This window comes from Pleurodeles waltl, chromosome 12, assembly GCF_031143425.1.
Source record: "Pleurodeles waltl isolate 20211129_DDA chromosome 12, aPleWal1.hap1.20221129, whole genome shotgun sequence".
Lineage (NCBI taxonomy): Eukaryota > Metazoa > Chordata > Amphibia > Caudata > Salamandridae > Pleurodeles > Pleurodeles waltl.
The window spans coordinates 204,348,067-204,366,961 of NC_090451.1; the positions used below are offsets into that span (position 1 = coordinate 204,348,067).

The 18,895-nt window shown below is 46.5% G+C and overlaps 1 protein-coding gene across 1 annotated transcript in view; it reads right to left on the reverse strand.

The window, feature by feature from the left end:
* Window positions 1-18,895, reverse strand: part of GALNS (galactosamine (N-acetyl)-6-sulfatase) — a 205,772-nt gene that overhangs the window by 58,632 nt on the left and 128,245 nt on the right. The window contains exons 10-11 of the mRNA XM_069216492.1: window positions 11,430-11,566; window positions 3,089-3,191 (exon numbers count right to left, since the gene is read on the reverse strand). Of these exons, the coding sequence (XP_069072593.1) occupies window positions 3,089-3,191; window positions 11,430-11,566 (240 nt within the window). The remainder of the gene's footprint in view (window positions 1-3,088; window positions 3,192-11,429; window positions 11,567-18,895) is intronic.

Sequence of the window (18,895 nt, forward strand, 5' to 3'; positions counted from 1 at the left end):
TGTCCAGCACAGGTCCAGGAGGGACAAGTCAGTGCCATGGTTTCAAGGTATCCACATACATCAGATTACAGTCAGTGATTTTCATGAAACTTGTTTAGTTAGTCAAAGGTTATCCTGAAACTGTGGCATGGATTCAGTACTCCTGGAAGTATGTTGAATGTCCCTGGTCGAGAGGCAAGGAGGCTCTGAACATGAGCCGTTGCTTGAGCTGTGTCTAGTGGTTCATGGAATCAGACAGCAGGAGGCGTGAGGTCCCAGAACTGGACTGACTGGGAAGTTCAGGACTGACTCACATTCTTAGAGTGTTCCAGAAGAATTAGGATTAAAGACATGTAGTAGATAGAAGTAGAGATAACACCTGTCCTATACTGCAGATATACAGTATGGACATGGAGAGGTGGTAGCTGCCCTACACTGTAGATATACAGCAGGCAGAAGTAGAGGTGGCAGCTGCCCTACACTGCAGATACACAGGAGGTAGAGGCTGTAGGTGTCCTATACTGCAGATACACAGGAGGTAGAGGCTGTAGGTGTCCTATACTGCAGGTACACAGGAGGTAGAGGCTGTAGGTGTCCTATTCTGCAGGTACACAGGAGGTAGAGGCTGTAGGTGTCCTATACTGCAGATACACAGGAGGTAGAGGCTGTAGGTGTCCTATACTGCAGGTACACAGGAGGTAGAGGCTGTAGGTGTCCTATACTGCAGATACACAGGAGGTAGAGGCTGTAGGTGTCCTATACTGCAGGTATACAGGAGGTAGAGGCTGTAGGTGTCCTATACTGCAGATACACAGGAGGTAGAGGTTTTAGGTGTCCTGTACTGCAGATACACAGGAGATCGATGGAGAGGTGGCAGCTGCCATACACTGCAGATACACAGGAGGTAGAGGTGGTAGGTGTCCTGTACTGCAGATACACAGGAGGCAGAGGCTGTAGGTGTCCTATACTGCAGATACACAGGAGGTAGAGGTGGTAGGTGTCTTGTACTGCAGATGTACAGGAGGTAGCTGGAGAGATGGGAGCTGCCCGGCAGACACACAGGAGGTGCATGTAGAGGTGGCAGCTGGCCTCTAATTCTGTCATTTGTGGATTGAAGGTGCAGTGCTTGATGTGACAGCTATCCTTCAGTTGCTGTCACTGGTGGTCTGTAGGTACAGTCTGGATAAGGACATTAGAAGATACAGCTGGTATTTCTTCCTCATGCTGCTCCCATTTCTAACTTTGAGACTGGTCTGCAACTCGATAGACAGGCACTCTGTTGCCACTGTAGCAGCCCTGGCAATTTTGTCAGACCAGCCCCGGCGTGGAGGATGGAAACGAGAGTGAGTGGATTATGCTGGATTGCTGCTTTTTTTTTTTTTTACTAGAGGAAAAGGTCATGTACACCCTTTTGTGGGGCTACAAATGAAAAAAACTTGCTTAACATACTGATCTATGCAATAGGGAAAAGGAATGAAAACTTGATGAAGTTACAATTTGCATGAACAGGGAAAAGGAGCAGCAAATTCACAATGAAGAGATGTGGTAGGGCTTTAAATAAAGCCGCAACCGGTAAAAAAACAAAAAAACAAAGGTGAGAACCTTTCCTGAGAAAAGGTCACCTCCACTACATTGAAGTACCATTACAAGGATGCCAATCCATCAAACTGACCACTACTGAGAAAGTCACTACCTCGATTAACCCTGCATAGAATGAAGGAAGTATGAAAGAAAGAGTAAGATTTATAGAGGGTGCTCCTGTTAAAATTGGGATCAGGGTAAGGGGTAAAGTTATGGTATGGTTTAGGTTTGAAATTAGGATAGGGGCTTGGTTTAGCCCTATGTTTAGGTTTAGGCATGGAGATAGGCAAAATGGATTAGGTTTTGGGTATGATGGGGTAAGCGTATGTTTAGTTTTAGGTTAACATTTAGATTTAAGCTTAATTTTGGGGCCATAGTTAGGTTTACACTTAAAATTAGATTTCGGCTTTCAGTCAGCACACTTACTATTTTTTATCTGCGGCCTCATTATGAGTGGCAGTATCCTCAAGCTCCCTATGTCCCTCCCAGACCCCCAACAGAGTGGTAACTCTGGGCAGGACTACTGCCCTGGGCCATTCGAAAGGCTGGTTGTCTCCAGGCCAGATATTTCCACGCCTAGAGACGTTGTGTCTAGTTCCACCAAGTGCAAATAAGACCACTGCAGGGGCAGAAGAAGTAGGATTGCGCGCAGTAGCGCAAAGCAGCCCCTTCCTGCAGTGGCTTTACACCGAATGGTGAAGCCATCCCTCAGAACATGAAGAGGACCCCTGAGTTTCCCTTATGTCACAGATACTGAATGAATGAACCAACATTTGTAAAGCACAAACATCCACCATTACATGTATCTTGGTATATTCACATGCCTTGGGCTGAATGAGAGCCCTCTGAAGGATTGGGGGGGGTAACGGAATGGTTGGAGGCCCACCAGTGTCGCATGGGCTGCTAGGACCAGCTTTATGCCCCTGCTGCCATGTTCATGCAACACCATAAAATGAGCTTAGCATAACTCTACCACACCAAGACCGGCCCCATACTGACATTTTCGGTCTGCAAGGGGGGGGGGGGCGGGAGAGTCAGGCAGTTTGTCCCCGAAATCGGCAGAAAAGCCTTCAGAAAAGAACCTGGTAAACCTCATTCTGTGTGGTTATTTCTGAACCCAATGACAATCTTGTAACTAACTGCTAGAGATCCAGGCCCTCCAAAATAACCACACCAAAATTCAGAGGAGGGAGGGAGGGAGGGAGGGAGGGAGGGAGGGAGGGAGAGAGAGAGAGAGAGAGAGAGAGAGAGAGAGAGAGAGAGAGAGAGAGAGAGAGAGAGAGAGAGAGAGAGAGAGAGAGAGAGAGAGAGAGAGAGAGAGAGAGAGAGAGAGAGAGAGAGAATATATATATATTCTCAATAGGGGTACTTTAAATGTAGTAAATTAAAGACAGAGCTGAAGTTTTAATTTACTTTGTGATGTAAAGCTCACGAGGAAACCCTCAAAATGCAGATATTTCCGATTGAGTGGTGTTTCTTGATTTTTCTCTTGGTTAAAGATCTTCGTTTCTAGTCGTGCGTGCCTTACCTGCGCGAACTCCTCCCATGAATTGCTCCAGGTCCAGAAGTGGGCCTTGTGCAGGCCGACTCTCACAGCCATCATCTCGTTGCCACGGTAATAGAACACAGGCCTGTGAAGAGAAAGCGGAAGGATGGAGGAGCGGTCCAACCCCGGGAGCAGCGCGCGGCGTCTGAAGGAGCGCGCGCAGATAAGGGAGACAAACACTTTAATGGAGTCTTCCTTGTGACGCCGCTATCAGCCTCGGCCAGGCGGCCTCTTAATCGGCTCCACTGCAAGCTTTTCAATTATGGTTTTTTTTCTTGAGGTAAAGTGTTTCATCAAGTTCAGAGATCGCCTTGTGCAAGCAGGAGACACTGGGGAGCAGGCCTGGACTGATAATCGGAGAGCTATCGCTGGGAGCCTGGTTGAGAAAAACACGCGCCCTGGGTCAGAGGATGTGGGGGAGGTTTGAGCGGGGGTGGTGGGGTTACTTTACTCGGCAAATGCCAACTTTCATCACATGACCCGTGAAGTAACGCACCTTAGGCACGCACTGCCAGGGTCATCATTGAACCTTACCTGCAGCACCTGATGCGTTCCAGCACTTGGACATGATCAGCTCCACCAGTGCACCTATATTTCTTTTTTTTTTTTGCAGTTTTATATAGCGCGAACTCGACCCGAAGGTATTGGAGCGCTTTATATCAGTCCCATTTACATTACACAAGGATACATTCATTTTTGTAGGCAAGGGGAGATTATGTGATTTGTCCAGAATTACAGGATATTGAGCCGACGCCAAGTCTCGAACCTGGCTGCCCAGCTCCCCAGCTCCAATGTTGGCAGCTCTGGCGGTTAGGCCACATTCTCTAATCCGATACAGCAACCTCTAGTTAAGTCTGCACTGCCTCAAACCTATCAATTAGTATGTTAGGCACAACTGGCACCGTGAACCACTCTGCCAATACATCGCTTCCATACTGAAGCTGCATCTTGTGACATAAACCACTCTGCCAATACATAGCTTCCATACTGAAGCTGCATCTTGTGACAAACCACTCTGCCAATACATTGCTTCCATACTGAAGCTGCATCTTGTGACATAAACCACTCTGCCAATACATCGCTTCCATACTGAAGCTGCATCTTGTGACATAAACCACTCTGCCAATACATCTCTTCCATACTGAAGCTGCATCTTGTGACAAACCACTCTGCCAATACATCGCTTCCATACTGAAGCTGCATCTTGTGACATAAACCACTCTGCCAATACATCGCTTCCATATTGAAGCTGCATCTTGTGACATAAACCACTCTGCCAATACATCGCTTCCATACTGAAGCTGCATCTTGTGACATAAACCACTCTGCCAATACATCGCTTCCATACTGAAGCTGCATCTTGTGACAAACCACTCTGCCAATACATCGCTTCCATACTGAAGCTGCATCTTGTGACATAAACGACTCTGGCAATGCACCTCTTAAATGCTGATCGGCAGCACCTCTCATCTTTCCAATACAGGTAAAAACGACTTTGCAACTACACTCCTCAATCATGCCTGCAGCAAATCTTGTTTCTGTACTTGGAGCTATATACAGTTCCGCCAATGCACCTCTGCCATCCTGACGCTGCAGCCATTTGTCTTTGCCAAGCTTTGCTAATGCACCTCATCTATCTTGCTTGCAGCACCAACTGTTTTTTAAATAAGGCGAGCTCTAGTCATCTCTCAATGCACCTTAGTAATTATAATCAGAAGTAACATACACTCTTCCAAAGAGGGGGACTATAAACAGCTCTGCTAATGCATCTCACTCTCACGTAGAAGCAACTTGTGCCATAGCGGTACCGAAAACTGCTCTGCCAATGCACCGCCTCCATTCTCACCAGCAGCCAGGTGCGCCTTTCCACAGCTGTGGTACAGCAAGGTAAAGAATAGAGGAGTAGGCCTTCCTTGCCTCACCATGACTGCAGCCTGAAGTCTTGGGTGATCAATGGTCCCTTGTCCTGTAGCTGCATTACTGGATGTCAGTAATACTGAATGGGGAATAGATGAATAGTACAAACCATTAGGTGAAGCGAACCATAAAAGACTGAGCGCCAAAATTCATATCCTTTTTAGGTCGAACCCACCAGACAGCTAAAGTGGTCTGGATGCAAAAGATCTATCGTGGGTTCACCAAGAACTTAAAGGGGCTTACAGCCCACCCATTGCTTACCACTGGTTTGCTTCTGTGTCACTCTCACTTGTTTCCTTATTATTTGGTGGGTTTCCTTGCCCAAGCTGTCCATTTTGTGTTTGTCCATCCTCTAGAGGACAGCCTCTTTACCCACTCTCGGACCGGCTGCCTGCTGTTCGTACACTGCTCTTTTTGAAACTATTTTTTTCTTTTTGCTTAAGACCTCCATGAGTGCATGTTTCCTCCATTGTAAGCATCTGGTCCAAATATTCACCTGTACACTCAGTGCTGTTGTCTCTTTTGTGCTGCAAGTACTCTCTTGTGTTTCTCAACCCACCAATCTCATTCCCTTCTTGTTTTCTAGCTAGTGTGCTTCTCTCCTGTATTTATCTCCCTTGCGTGCGGCTTTCCCCTCCCCCGAGCACTCTCTGTTGCTTCCTCCAAACCTGCTCATCCCTTCCACCCCCCAAGCCCACTTTTTTTTTTCTTAATTTTTATGTTTTTCTTAGAGAGGACCAGGCAGAAAATTGCTGCCAGCCCCGTTGCCTTAAAATGTTGTACAGCATCACCAAAAGGCATTGGCAAAGCGTATAGTTCCTAAAGGCGAGACCTATTGACTTTGCCATACTTGTTTAGCGTCTGAGCTGTTTATTTAGAAATATTGCAGTACAGGCGGAAATATATATTGGTGTACCTCCTGTAGAAGTCACTAGGCATTATTTCCCTCCAAGACAGTGAAACTAGTCGACTGTTATAAAGAAAAGTCAGTTAAAACCTAAAACATTGTACTGGCATGACTATACATATTTTCTAAGTATGCCATCCGGTATAGGGAAACAAATTATTGTATTGTATCAGCGACATTTCGGGGGTGGTCATAATGCTTAGGTTTCACATACACTCTTTAGTTAGGATTAGACATATGGTAATTCTGCATGCTACCTGTGACCATCAGATCAACAAGGCACATGACAGTGTTTGGCCAACACTCACTGTGCCACCAATAGGGTGTGGTGGCTCTGGATAAAATGACACAAATATGTTGTTTTCCTTCACGTTAACAGGTTATCCAGGGACCCGAAAGGAATAAATGGAGGATAATAAATTGTGGTGAAAAGGTGGTGGCTTTTCGGACGTCCCCATACAAGTGGTTTTCAAACACATACTTTCTACCCCTTATTTTTTGAGTTCCCTTCTTTTTTGTGTGAAGAAACGTCTCAAAACGGACTAATACCAGTGAGGTAATCAGAGGGGTATGGGAGCTATTCTTCGTATCCCCAGAGAGTAATCTCATCTGATATAGGAACAGACTAGAGGTACAGATAGTTTCCGCTACTCTCTTGCTTGCAAACCCCTTCCTTCCTTTCTTTCCTTCCTCCCCCTCCCCTCCCCCCCCGGGGGGCAAAACTAGTTTCAGGGGGCCCCTGTTCCCAACAACCTTGAATTTATGATACATAAAGCTAACCCATGCTCCTTGATCATGCCTTAAAATGTAAGCAATATTAAAAGAAAGGCATAAAATGATAGGCGACTGCTTATTGAAAATCAGCATCCGTACTGTTTAATATCACTCTTTTTTTTTTCAAATTCCCCTTGGACTGCCTTGATCCATCTATAGCACACAGGTTGGCATGGAAGTGGACCATGGGGAAGCCCTTCATGAGGCTGAGGTATACTTGCCAATATTCTATGACCAAAAGAGGTGGAGGTAGTTATTACAGGTTGACTATTCGGATAAATGAATGAGGGGCCCCGTTAAGACCAAATAACAAGCTGCCTTCCCCTCTGAAAGGTGGGGCCCTGGGCCACAGCCCATTTTGCCCAGTGCTTAAAACATCTCTGGTCCCCTTTTCCCAAGCTGCCTCGCACTCTCCAAAGCACCTCATGAATCCAGATTGATCAGCACCGATTTCTGAAAAACTAGGACAGCGCTCCCAAGGAACCTCATTAATCCTGCGATTCCCGCCTGCCGTACCTCAAGTTTCTCCCAAGACTGAGAGCTACGCGTGTATTTCTGCCACTGCGCGCCCTCTGTCCTGACTAGTGCATTTTCTCGCCAGGGACCTATAATCAGCTCTACCAAAGTACCACCCAACACAAACTACGAAAGCATCCCAGAACAGCCAGGCCTGCCAGTCTGTCCAATATTTCCCAGCTTCCCACAAAACAAACACCCAGCCTGGTCTACAGGAACCCGTATGCTTATAAGGACGTTGTGCGACTAACCCAATCCTCGGTTCAGTTTTTGGACTTTTCAAAATTAATTTACTGTTTTTATTTCTAGCACATGTTGTGGGAAACTAGCCCACCGATTCACACCCATTTCCAGGGCAAACTAATTGCTGCATTAGCTCTCTAGCCCCCACCACTCTCTCCAGTGTCCAATGCAACCACAGACATCGCATCCCAATGCGGGGACTTCTAGGCAGCAATGCCAATGTAGATCCTGAGTCATGGCATGCAGATCCCTGTACTAGGTGGCACTCCGCTCTTCCCTTTCACCCCTCGGCCTTCATTAACACAGCTATGTGGCACACATCAGACCTCCAAGCACTGCATTTCCTGTTTGCATGCTTCGATAGTTTGTCTTCAATACGCCAGGGACATCTCACCACCATCTTAGTATGGGATAGGTAGCCTTTTTAACCCGGCTCCTTTCTCCTCTGCTAGACTGCAAAACGGACGTCTGTATTCAGCATTGGGTTGTCATGTCTGAAAGGGAGTTCTTTCTACCATCCTCAATACTGGTTTTAATTTGTGTTTCTTAGCAGCAAGACGTCGTTCTGGGAGGTGCAAGTTTGAGCTCCACAATTACCAATTAAAATCAACTGAATGCAACAAAGAACACTGCAGTAAGCGAGTGTCAAGTTTATTGCTGAGTAAACCAAGGGAGAGCTTGGACTTCCGTCCTAATACAAGCGTTATGCATTTCCAGTTTGAAGCCTTGATGAAATACATTCTTTACCACAACTTTGTATTGGTTTTTAGGAGCTGGGTCTTCGATGAACACCATAGGACAACTACCCTAGTGCACCACATTAGTGCTTGGATGATGTTGGTTGTGATTACTCTCGATGAGTAAGGACTTTGGAGATCCTCAGTGCATTACCTGCACCTGGGTGTTAGAAGATTTGAGCTGGGGTGATCGGTATCACTAAACTACGGAGAGACACCTAAACAAGCCTGTTAAATTGCGGTGTGCAGCCTTTGTGTTGTGTCAATCCTGCAGACAAGGAATTTCACCACCTACACTGCACCGGGTAAATGAACAACATGGAAGATGGCAAAATGCCCTTCAGCAAGGAGGCGAGGGGATGATTGGATGTAGGAGGGAAAGTATCCCCTCCCCATAAATAAAAATGAATGAGGCCATCACCGTGGGGGAAACACCTATGCCTAGAGTGCGTCGACATATCCACAAATCATTTCTTTATTGGTGACCCCCTTAAAGGCACTAAGTGACTGGGAGACCAGAGACTGTACCATACATTTCCTGGGGACAAAGTAAAAGATCCACAGAGCATCTCAGGTCAGCACCAGCCATCTTTTACAGTCCTCACAAAGCTCTAAACTGGAGCAAATCTTCCCATAGCAAGAGCATCATCGAGGTGCGCATGTTTAAATGGAACCAGTGGCGTAGCGTGGGGGGTGCAGGGGGGCCGGCCGCAACATCTGGGGGGGGCGCGCTCGCACTCGCGAGTGCTAAAATCCACGGGTTAGGGGGCGCAAATTACTTGCCTTGCCCCGGGTGCTGACACCCCACGCTACGCCACTGAATGGAACTCACCATGAGCTGATCTGATACATCTTAAAGATGATTCTAGCATTTTCAAATAATGCACATCTTCATGAGTACAACATAGAACAGCTCTGGAGAATATGAGGTGTTCCCGGGCAGCTCATAATGACTCCATGGGGAATTGTGAATAGGGTCTTAGTCTTTTATCCTCCCTCTTCGTTGTTTTTGCCAGAGCTTTGTTGGGGGTTTGCTACCTCTCTTGGTTGGTTTTACTTGGCATCTCAGCAATCAGGGGGTTCCTATGTGGCACCAACATTTTTGACACAGTAGTCCCTTTAAAATTCCTTTTCAGAGATGTGAATTTGCCAATTTGTTGCCTGAATTATTTTCAGTCATTTGCTAAAGACTCTGAGAAAATGAAGGCAATTCAGATTCTATCTGGTAAGGTATTATTTGGTGAAAAAGTGACTAAAAGAACTTTGGGCTACAAGTATCAAGGTTTTTTTTTTTGCGACTCGCAATTTGCGAGTCGCAAAACCATATGTAGGATGGTGTCCTTGACACTATTTGTGACTCGCAAGGGAGTTAGAAATGCCCACCTCATGATTATTCATGAGGTAGGTCGCAATTTGCGACCCCCTTGGGAATGGAGGCCCTCACAGGGATGGTGGCCTGCTGGAGACAGCAGACCACCACGTCTGTGACTGCTTTTAAATAAAGCAGGTTTTTTTTTTGTAATGCAGCCCGTTTTCCTTAAAGGAAAACGAGATGCCTTAAAGGAAAACGAGATGCATTACACATTTTTAAAAAATGAAACTTTTTTGTTTCATTTTTTCAGAGCAGGAAAAAATGTTTTTAGGGACATTCACAAAGGGGAAGTGGTCCTATGGAGACCCCTTCCCGTTTGCAAATGTGTTAGCACCAGTGTGACACTGGTGCTAACTGTGATTGTTTTGCGACCGCATTCGCGGTCACAAAACAATCATACATGGGACTGGGAGTCGCAATAAGGAAGGGAAAACCCCTTCATAATTGCGAGTCGAAATCCCATTTTGTGATTCGGTAAAAAGTTTACTGAATCACAAAACTGGGTTTGTACATGGGGAAGAGCTTTTTGCACGTCGCAAACAGCCAGATTCGCTGTTTGCGACGTGCAAAAAGCTTCGTACATGTGGCCCTTTGTCATGTATAATTACCACCCCACAACTACTTTTATTGTGTCACAGTAGGTGAAATATCTTGGTCCTGGATGAGCCTGATCCATTAAACTGTAACTCAGTTAATATTCATTGAAGACTCCACACCTGCATGAAACGTGTAATGAATCCAAAAAACTTAATAAAGTTCAATTTCAAGTATAGATGGCACAGACTCCAACACTTCCTGCTTGTAAAATGATTTTCTTTTCAATCATTTGTTTTTTTTACAGAATCATCGTTCTCTTTCCATCATTGTAGCCAACGTGTTTTGTCCTCACAGACTTCTTCAGGGCTGGGAGAGTACTCCCGAATCCACATGGCGTCTTGCCCAAAGTAGCATTTTTTAGATTCATTGTATGTTTCATGCGGGTGTGGTTGCGGAGTCTTCCATGAATATTGATTAATCCATGGATTGTATCCGGATTTTTGGAGACAAGGAGGTTTGGTCTTCAAGTTTCCAGCAACATTTCCTTTGGACAGTGGTAGATAACCATTTAAGTGGTGAAGTGTGGTCTTGATGGCCTCAGCCTTCCATTTTTTTCCATTATAACTCATTTAACTGTAAGTCAGGACTGGGAGTTGTCCTCCCATTGTGCAATTCACACACTGTGGATACACCTCCATCTGCATAAAGAACTCCTTGCTTCTTCTGCCACACCAGGACTGTGATCATATAGCATAACTAACTTACAGGCTGCCTGCTAACTCCATATCAGTTGGGCCCCCAACAAATAACTTTACCAAAGTCTTAGCATAACAGTGATAAGGCCTTTTTATGACTATCAACTCACGGACTCCCCTCGGTTGCTGACAATTCTACTCATCTTCGGAAGTGCCCAGTCTCTTCTTGCAAAGGTTCACATTGCCCAATTTAAGGTGTGAACAGTTTGTCCACTGCCAATTTTTACTTTTCATTATGATACTCGTAGCGTAAACAAGTGTGACTCTAATCTACTCACAATGGACATGGGACAACTTAAAATCTTTGTTTGTTGTGCTAAAAGGAGCGTTATCAGTTGCAATACAACCTGGATCTGTAATTATATCACCAGGAATGTTAGGCTTTCTCTCATGTTCACTGATCAACAGCCTTGTTTTCAGGTGCTCACCTTCTACTATTTGGAACAAAGGAAACTTTCCAATATCACATCAATGCCTTCAATCTTCGCCTGCTGATGTCCTTTCATTCTCACTCACACAATCTGCAAGCTTCAGTTAGAACCTGGAAGATTTCTTCTACACGCACCTGTCAATTGTCTTGCCCTGCAAAAGGACGGGTGAAAGGTCAATGCCATCTATCTCTCTGTCGTGGGGTCGTCCAAGCCCTGCCAATGACAGGCTTGTGGTGAAGAGATCCATGACACTGCCCAGTTGGTGGCTGACCTGCAAGAGAAGATACTGTCATAACTGCACTTTCTAGAGACATACACCTGTTAAACAAGCCAATCTGAAGAGCACCCCATACTGCTGAAAAACTGTCTCAAGGTGCTTGAATGTCAGAGGAAAGAAAGGAAGGTACAAGTTGAAGGATAGGGGCAAACAGGAGAGTATGGGTTTAGGAAAGGAACATGTATTAAGAAGTAGATCAATTTAGGACAAGTTGAAATTAGTAGACCTGTAGCAATATTGTGAAATAACAATGTTCTTTGCAAAATCAGCTTTCTAAAGCCTCAGACTTATACAAGCTTCTGTGTCATGCTAATTTCAAGACAATCTAGCACATTACATCAGTCTCAAAACAGAACACAAGACCAGGTAACCTTACTGCATCTAGGGCAACAACAAGCATTTCTATAAGCAATAGGTATGTTATAGTGTTACTATTTACAGTGGTATGCACCTTTTCGTCCCATCAGAACCACCAGAAATTCACTGAATGTGGGCATCAGGACGTACATGTTGTTGTGCTGGTAGTTTTGTATTATTACAGTTGTGGATTTGAGATTCTTCGGGTTTTAGTCTTGTAGGACCAGCTTTGTAGCAGCAGTGTCGTAGTGGTTGTCTTCTAATAGCTGTGCTGTGGTAGTCTTATACCAGTAGTCTTGTAGTGGTAACTGGTGGTGGTAGTCTTGGGTATCCTCCCCATGAGGCCGTGATCATGCCCGCCCATATGCTGCTAATCTCGTCGTCTATCGCGTCATCTGTCGGCGCTGGCTGTTGCATGCGGTAAGTGGAGGAGAGGAATTATGAGGTAACCGGGTCCGCAAGTCATAAGTTGCGAGGGGGGTGTTGGTATCCTGCTGAGCTGCTAATTCATTGGCTGCGGCTGGCTGCCCGGATTGTTGTTTGAAACAAGGTGTGTTGCCAGTGCAGGTGCCTGTTGCCAGTGCCCCCTAAACCCCCATCCTTGGCCCCCTCTAATGCTGTTGCTCGGTGGCTCTGTTGCTGCCCTTGTCCACCGCCACTGTACCTGATCCATTCGTAGAGGTGGGCAGGCGCAGGAGTCCAGCAGGGTGGCTAGACAGGAGCGGGCTGGAGTAATCAGAGTGCCTGGAAGCGGAGCTGTGGGAGCTGGGAGCTTCAAAGCTTTTTGTTGAGTTTTTGTTGTTGTAGTACTGGCCTTGGGTATGGTGTTGGCGATATGTAAAGCACAGTTTTCGCCTTAAAGGAGGAAAGGCATTGTGTCCTTAGACACCACCTAGATACTACCTATACCACCTGTTGCTTCTTGCCGCTACTTACTGCCTGATTACTACCTGTGTTACCTGCAACCTCCTGCTTACATCATGCCTGCAACCACCCGTTTATAACATTAACTACCTTTCGGCTGTGGCTTGTGTGGGTGGAGGCAGCGGCTGCAAGACCAGGGGGAGGAGGTAAGTGGACGATTGCTGTCGACTGTTGCTAACACTCCTACTGCCACTCCTGACTGCTGTGCTGTTGTGCTGCTGTGCTGCTGGCGTGCTGTGTTGTCCGTAGACGTTTGACTGCTCCTGTCCCCGGTATTACAGGCCCTGCTTGGCTCTGCCGTGCCACTGTGCTTTGTTATATAACCATGGGTAAAAGCAAATTGACCCTAGCTAAGGACAGCGTAGCGAATAATGCTACAGCTGGGACAACAGTAGATCTTTTTTGGTCCGGGCAGTCAGAATAGTCAATAAGGAGACAGAGCTGGCTGAAAGGCGTTTAGAACTTGAAAAGGGCAAAAAGCCCAATCTGCATTGTCCTGAACAATTACCAACACCATTACCGGCACCACTATCTGATGCCTTTGAGGTTGTCCCCGAGGCCACTTCTGCCAGCCACATAATAGCAGCACTGCGGTGGAGGCTGTAAGCCGTATCCCACTTGTTTCGTCTGCTTCATCTGTGACAATCGATGGGAAGTCAAGTGGGGGTGCACCTGATTTGTCTTTATGTACCAGTATCAGTAATAGTCCCTGTGGACCTTCTGCAAAAAAGAGGAGGAGAACTAAAGTTGGGGCTGGCTTTGGAGGTCCTGCAATGAAGTTGGGCCCCATCACCCGCTTCTCCAACAGTGGCCTAAATTCTGCTACTGCGCGCTCCTCCCGTGCAGACTTGGCTTCGTCCAATAATGATGCAGTACTAGGGGATGGCACCAGATCAACGTGGGAGACAGCTGTGGACCAAGTTAAGTCCCTAATAACTTCCGCAATCACCTGAGGGAGGCTGTATGATCATTAACTGTAGAAACCCAGACCTGGTTAACCATCTGATTTTCTCTGGGCCTGGGTTTGGAACCAGGGATGGCTGTGTGAGTACGAGCCCAGCCATTTGTATCATCCCACTAGGCTACTTTTTATAATCCAAGGCTAACTAGCAGACACAGCTGGGCTAGTCGACCTGCAAGTAAAGACAATAATTGTCGTATAGAGACACCAGGTCTCCCAAGTATTGCTCTTACTAACAGAGTCCTGCCACGTTCAGGTCTAGATGGAACGGACTGACTTTTACCACCCTTCGGCCCACTAAGGGAGTTTGGAACCTTGATTGATAGTGTGACTGTAACTGGTCCTACGACTGTTCCTTCTCCTTTGGAGCCTGTGATGTCTGTTCAGTCCACACTGGAATCCTCTGGTCGCCATGAATCTTTACACCGACATGTATCTAGCAATCCCTTGCTAACTGTATCTCACTTTCGCAGTGCCTGTCTTGGCCATGCTTATACTGCCCTGGTGCACCCCCCTCCCCACCAACCTTGTCTCTTGGAACCTTGCTGGCCTTAAAAACAAGCTGGCATGCCCTGAGTGGGGTAATTACTTTTGTGGAGCATTTCGATCTGTGCATGTTTCAGGAGACCTGGGCTGTTATGCCATGTTTCAGGCCTGGGTTTGCCAGCTTCTATCCAGCTGCCCAGTTTTCAGGGAAAGGCTGGCCATTGGGGGAGGGGGGAGGGGGGAGGGGGGGTATAAAACAAAGGTAAAACAAATGACTTAGCTGTCATTGATGTCATTAATTAATTCCTCTTGTTTCTCCCGGCTGATGTCTTTATAATTGTGGCAGGGGGCTTCAATTGCAATTTTGAACCAATTGTATTGCTAGGGATGTCCTTAGTGAAGTGGAGGATGAAGCCTGAGCAATTCCGGACCTTACAATTCAACTGATTAAAACGTGGTCTACAGCAATCCTGCAACTTAACACCTTTACCCTCAACAATGATCTGAGACCGTGTAATGGTAGGACCCTTCTGAAAAAGTGGGAAATGTCACCTTTTATCAGCTGGGTGGGGCAAGTCGCATGGATTATATCTTGGTGGGCATAAGGCTATGGTCACGTAGGTGGTGCTTGGGCAGGACAGTGGCCATAATGCCCTGAATCTCACTATGAGCTCGCTGGGCCTTGTTGCGCCATTGTGTGATTTAGAGCCTCTTGATAGGAGGCTTGTGCCATCTAGTAATTTGCGCAGGTTAAGGTGGAGCACTATTGCTTTCACCCCAACCATTCTGGCCCAGCTGTACAAAGCTGTTGCTACAGCTCAGGAAGCTGTTCTGGTCCTAGAAGAGAGACCGCCTGTATCATCAGCAGGGGAGGATCTCATTGATATTCATATCTCTCTGTTTAACTCCATAAAGGAGCTTCTCCTGGTAGAAGCTAGGGTCCTACCAAAATGGGCTCCTGTGGCTAAACTGTTCACGAAGGCATGTTGACTTGCCAAGTGGGCCCTGATAGACACTATTAAGGGGGGGGAACAGAGCTGCAATGCAGGAAGCTAGAGCCTCCTATAAGGCCATACTGGGCAGGGCCATACAAGATTATAGGATTGCTAGATGGGAAGCATTATTGGCTGCATCTAAGGGGAGGGTCCACAGCTCCTTTCGGAAAATCGTGGCCAATAAGAGTTTAACCCCTGAAACCACTCTGTATTAATATAAAAGCTGCAGCTTGGGTCGATCATTTTTCAGGTCTGTATGCTCAAGAAGTGGGGACAAGTGATCTGGCCTTATTGTCAACTGCTGTCCCTACCCTGAATCTGGCTACCATTGAGCCTGAGGGTGCAATCTCAGATACACGTGTTGGAGGCTTGGGCCTTCCGGGAGACTAGATAAAAGAGCATTTTTCCCTTGGTGCCCTGCCTGTAGTAGCTCCTTCCTACCAACCAGATTGTGCTTCTAACTCCATTACTGAGAGGGAAGTTGCTGCTGCAATAGATTACACCAGGAAAAGCGCTGGGGCTTGACAAGGTTCCTGGGGATTTGTTTAACGTTGAAAAGGAGATTTGGTGCCCTTACTTTGCCTTTCTCTTTAATAACATCTTGAACGGGACGGCCATGCTGAGGACTTGGGCAGGGGCTGAAATTGTCCCAGTCCAAAAGAAGGGCCTTAGGTCAGACCCCTCTAACTATCGTCCAGTTAGCCTCATTGAGAGCTTGCAGAAGCTTTTTAGTCATATCCTGCTGAGTAGACTCCAAACCTGGATTGAGGATGTAGGCGTGCTGACCCCTATTCAAGTGGGATTTAGAATTGGGACAAGCACTTTTGATCAAGTGCTCAAACTGCAACTTATTTATTGGAAATATGTCACACTGGGGGGGTGGGTGCTTGTATCTTATTTTTGTTGACCTATGGCCAGCCTTTGATTTAGTTCCCAGGGAGGGACTGTGGGCAGTTTTAGCGAATAGGGGGCCCCGGAATATTTGATTGGTGTGTTTAGGAGGCTTCATATAGGTAATTACACGCAGGTCAGATATGGGCCTGCTGGGGAGTTGACAGACCCCATTCCAGTTTCAGGGGTAGTGAGGCAGGAGTGTGTCCTGGCCCCTACCCTGTTTCTGCTATATATTAATGATCTGGTAGCTAGCCTAGAGCTGTGTAACCATGATGCCCATGGCTAGCTAATAGGAAGGTCTTGACGCTCCTTTTTGCAAACAACACCTTGCTGGTCTCAAAATCACAAATGGGCATCCAAAACTTGCTGGACCAGTTCGGTGTTTTCTGCAGGTAAAGAGGGTTGGAGATCAACCCCAGCAAAATCAAATACATGGTTTTAAGCCCCTGTCAAAAGGCATAATCTAACCCAGTGCTTATTGGCTTCCCTCTAGAGAGGGTTTGTACCTTTGAGTACCAGGGGCGTGCCCTTAATAAGCCCTTTAGATGGACACCCCAGATCCAGAAGAGCAAACTCCTGTTGGAACAGCGTATTGGTGGTATTTTGAGAGCTCTGAAGGGATCTAGCTACCGCTTGATAACTCCTGCATTGCAAATCTATAATCTCCAGGCTATGAGGGAGCCCTCTATGGTGGGGTATTCTGAGGGCATGATAATATCAAAGACTTAGAAGTGGCGGAAAACTATTTTCTTCAACTCCTTATTAACTTCCCTGTTAGTACCCCACTTGTGCCACTTAGATTAGATCAAGGCACCCATCCTCTTGTCCCCGGAGTCAGATTTAGACCCATATTGTACTGGAGGAGGAGTTGGTCCTCACCGGAAATATTACCCTTTCGGTGGGATTTTAAGAGATCATAAAACTTCACGGGGTCACCAAGATTGCGTGGCTGGGGTTCATTAGGCACTGCCTTGAAGAAATTGGGTGTAGGGGATCTGTGGGCACATCCGGAAATATCATGTAGGGTTTCTAAGTGCATGCTCAAGGAGCTGTATTGGAGGCATGTAGATAGTAAATTGCACAGATCTGAGGGTGAGGTACCTGGTACCTCGAGCTTCCTGGAACATAAAGTTACCTATCGCCTGTAAGACTATATGGATGCAATTGAGCACCCGATTGCCAGATCTCTCTATTTTGAGTTCCGCATGGGGACCTTGCCACTCCAATCTATTACCGTTGAGTGGCAATGTCCCCTTGTTGATGCTGAACAAGATCCGAGCTCTCCATTCTGCCCTGTGGCCAAGGAAATGGTAGACCAAATCCTGTATTTTGTCCACAATATAGTGCATACAGGAAGAAGTGGATTTTGCCAGTATACCACAATGTGGGTATTAGGAATTAGAAAATTGCTACTAGGTTATTCAAAGCTGATACTGCCCAACCAATAGTATTTGCTGTCTCCCTTTTCCTCACAAATATTTGGAGGCATAGACAGAAAGTGCTTGCCTGGCCTAGTCTTAGTGCACAGTCTTTGAGCTCCTGAACCCCGGCTGCTGATCCTTCTCTCATCAACTTCAAAACAGCAATAGCCAGCCTGAGGATTTGCAACTGTCTTTTAAGGTGACTCCACAGCTAATCTGCTTCAGGTTTTATTTTTTTATTTTCCCTTTCCATCATAGCTGTTCTTCCATTGGTTTCTTCCTGACCTTCCCAATACATTATGTTTCCTGTCTTGAGGTGTTTTATATTATTTACTTTTCTTGTTCTTTTACTATTTAAAAAACTTTTTCTGGTTGGAGGGTGCATCACAACAAAGCTGTGTTCCTTAACTTGTTTCCTTGCTCCCTCAACTTGCCGATCCTCATTCCTCGCTCTTGAAGAAATCCAGTTTCTGATTCCAGATTCCTGCTTTTCTTCAATCCTCTGAAGTCCTTGTCCAACTTGGAGGTTTTTATGCCTTTAGCTTTTTCCTCTTAAGTAAGTGGCAGCTTCTCAAAGGCACTTGCCTGCCACATATTCCAGGGTGTGGTGACATTGTAGCTTCTGGAAACAGTCCCCCATACATAAAACTGCGGAAGGTCCAGGCAGATTACAGGTAACACAAACTTCTTCAGTAAACATTGCTGGGAGGATACATGGCCCTCTCTGTTGAGAGGGTTTGAGGGTGAGGAGGTAAGGTATTGTGCAGCTCACACCTTGGATGCAAAAGATGCACCTTGGAGAGGATATGCTCACAAACTCGCACTCCGTCCTTAGACCTGACAAGTGCACAGCAGAACAGGCAAACCAAATGTAGATACTTGGAGATTACCTGCCTTATACGTAAGTAACTGATTCTGTAGATCTAAATTGACAGCAGCAAGATTCTCCAAAAATAGCTTATTTAGCAACAAATAGGTGTTAGCTAACCAAAGTTTAAAATCCCCCAAGAAAATGGGAAAGGTTCTAGGTTTATGGAGAGGGAGTCTAACAGATTAAGGGGCTGATTCTAACCCCACCGCCGACAGGCCGGCGGTGCCCCGCAGGGCATTCTGACCGCGGCGCTTTGGCCGCGGTCAGAAAGGGTAAACCGGCGGTCTCCCGCCGGTTTACCGCTGCCCTCAGAATCCCCCATGGCGGCGCAGCTTGCTGCGCCGCCATGGGGGATTCTGACCCCCCCTACCGCCATCCTGTTCATGGCGGGAAAGCCGCCATGAACAGGATGGC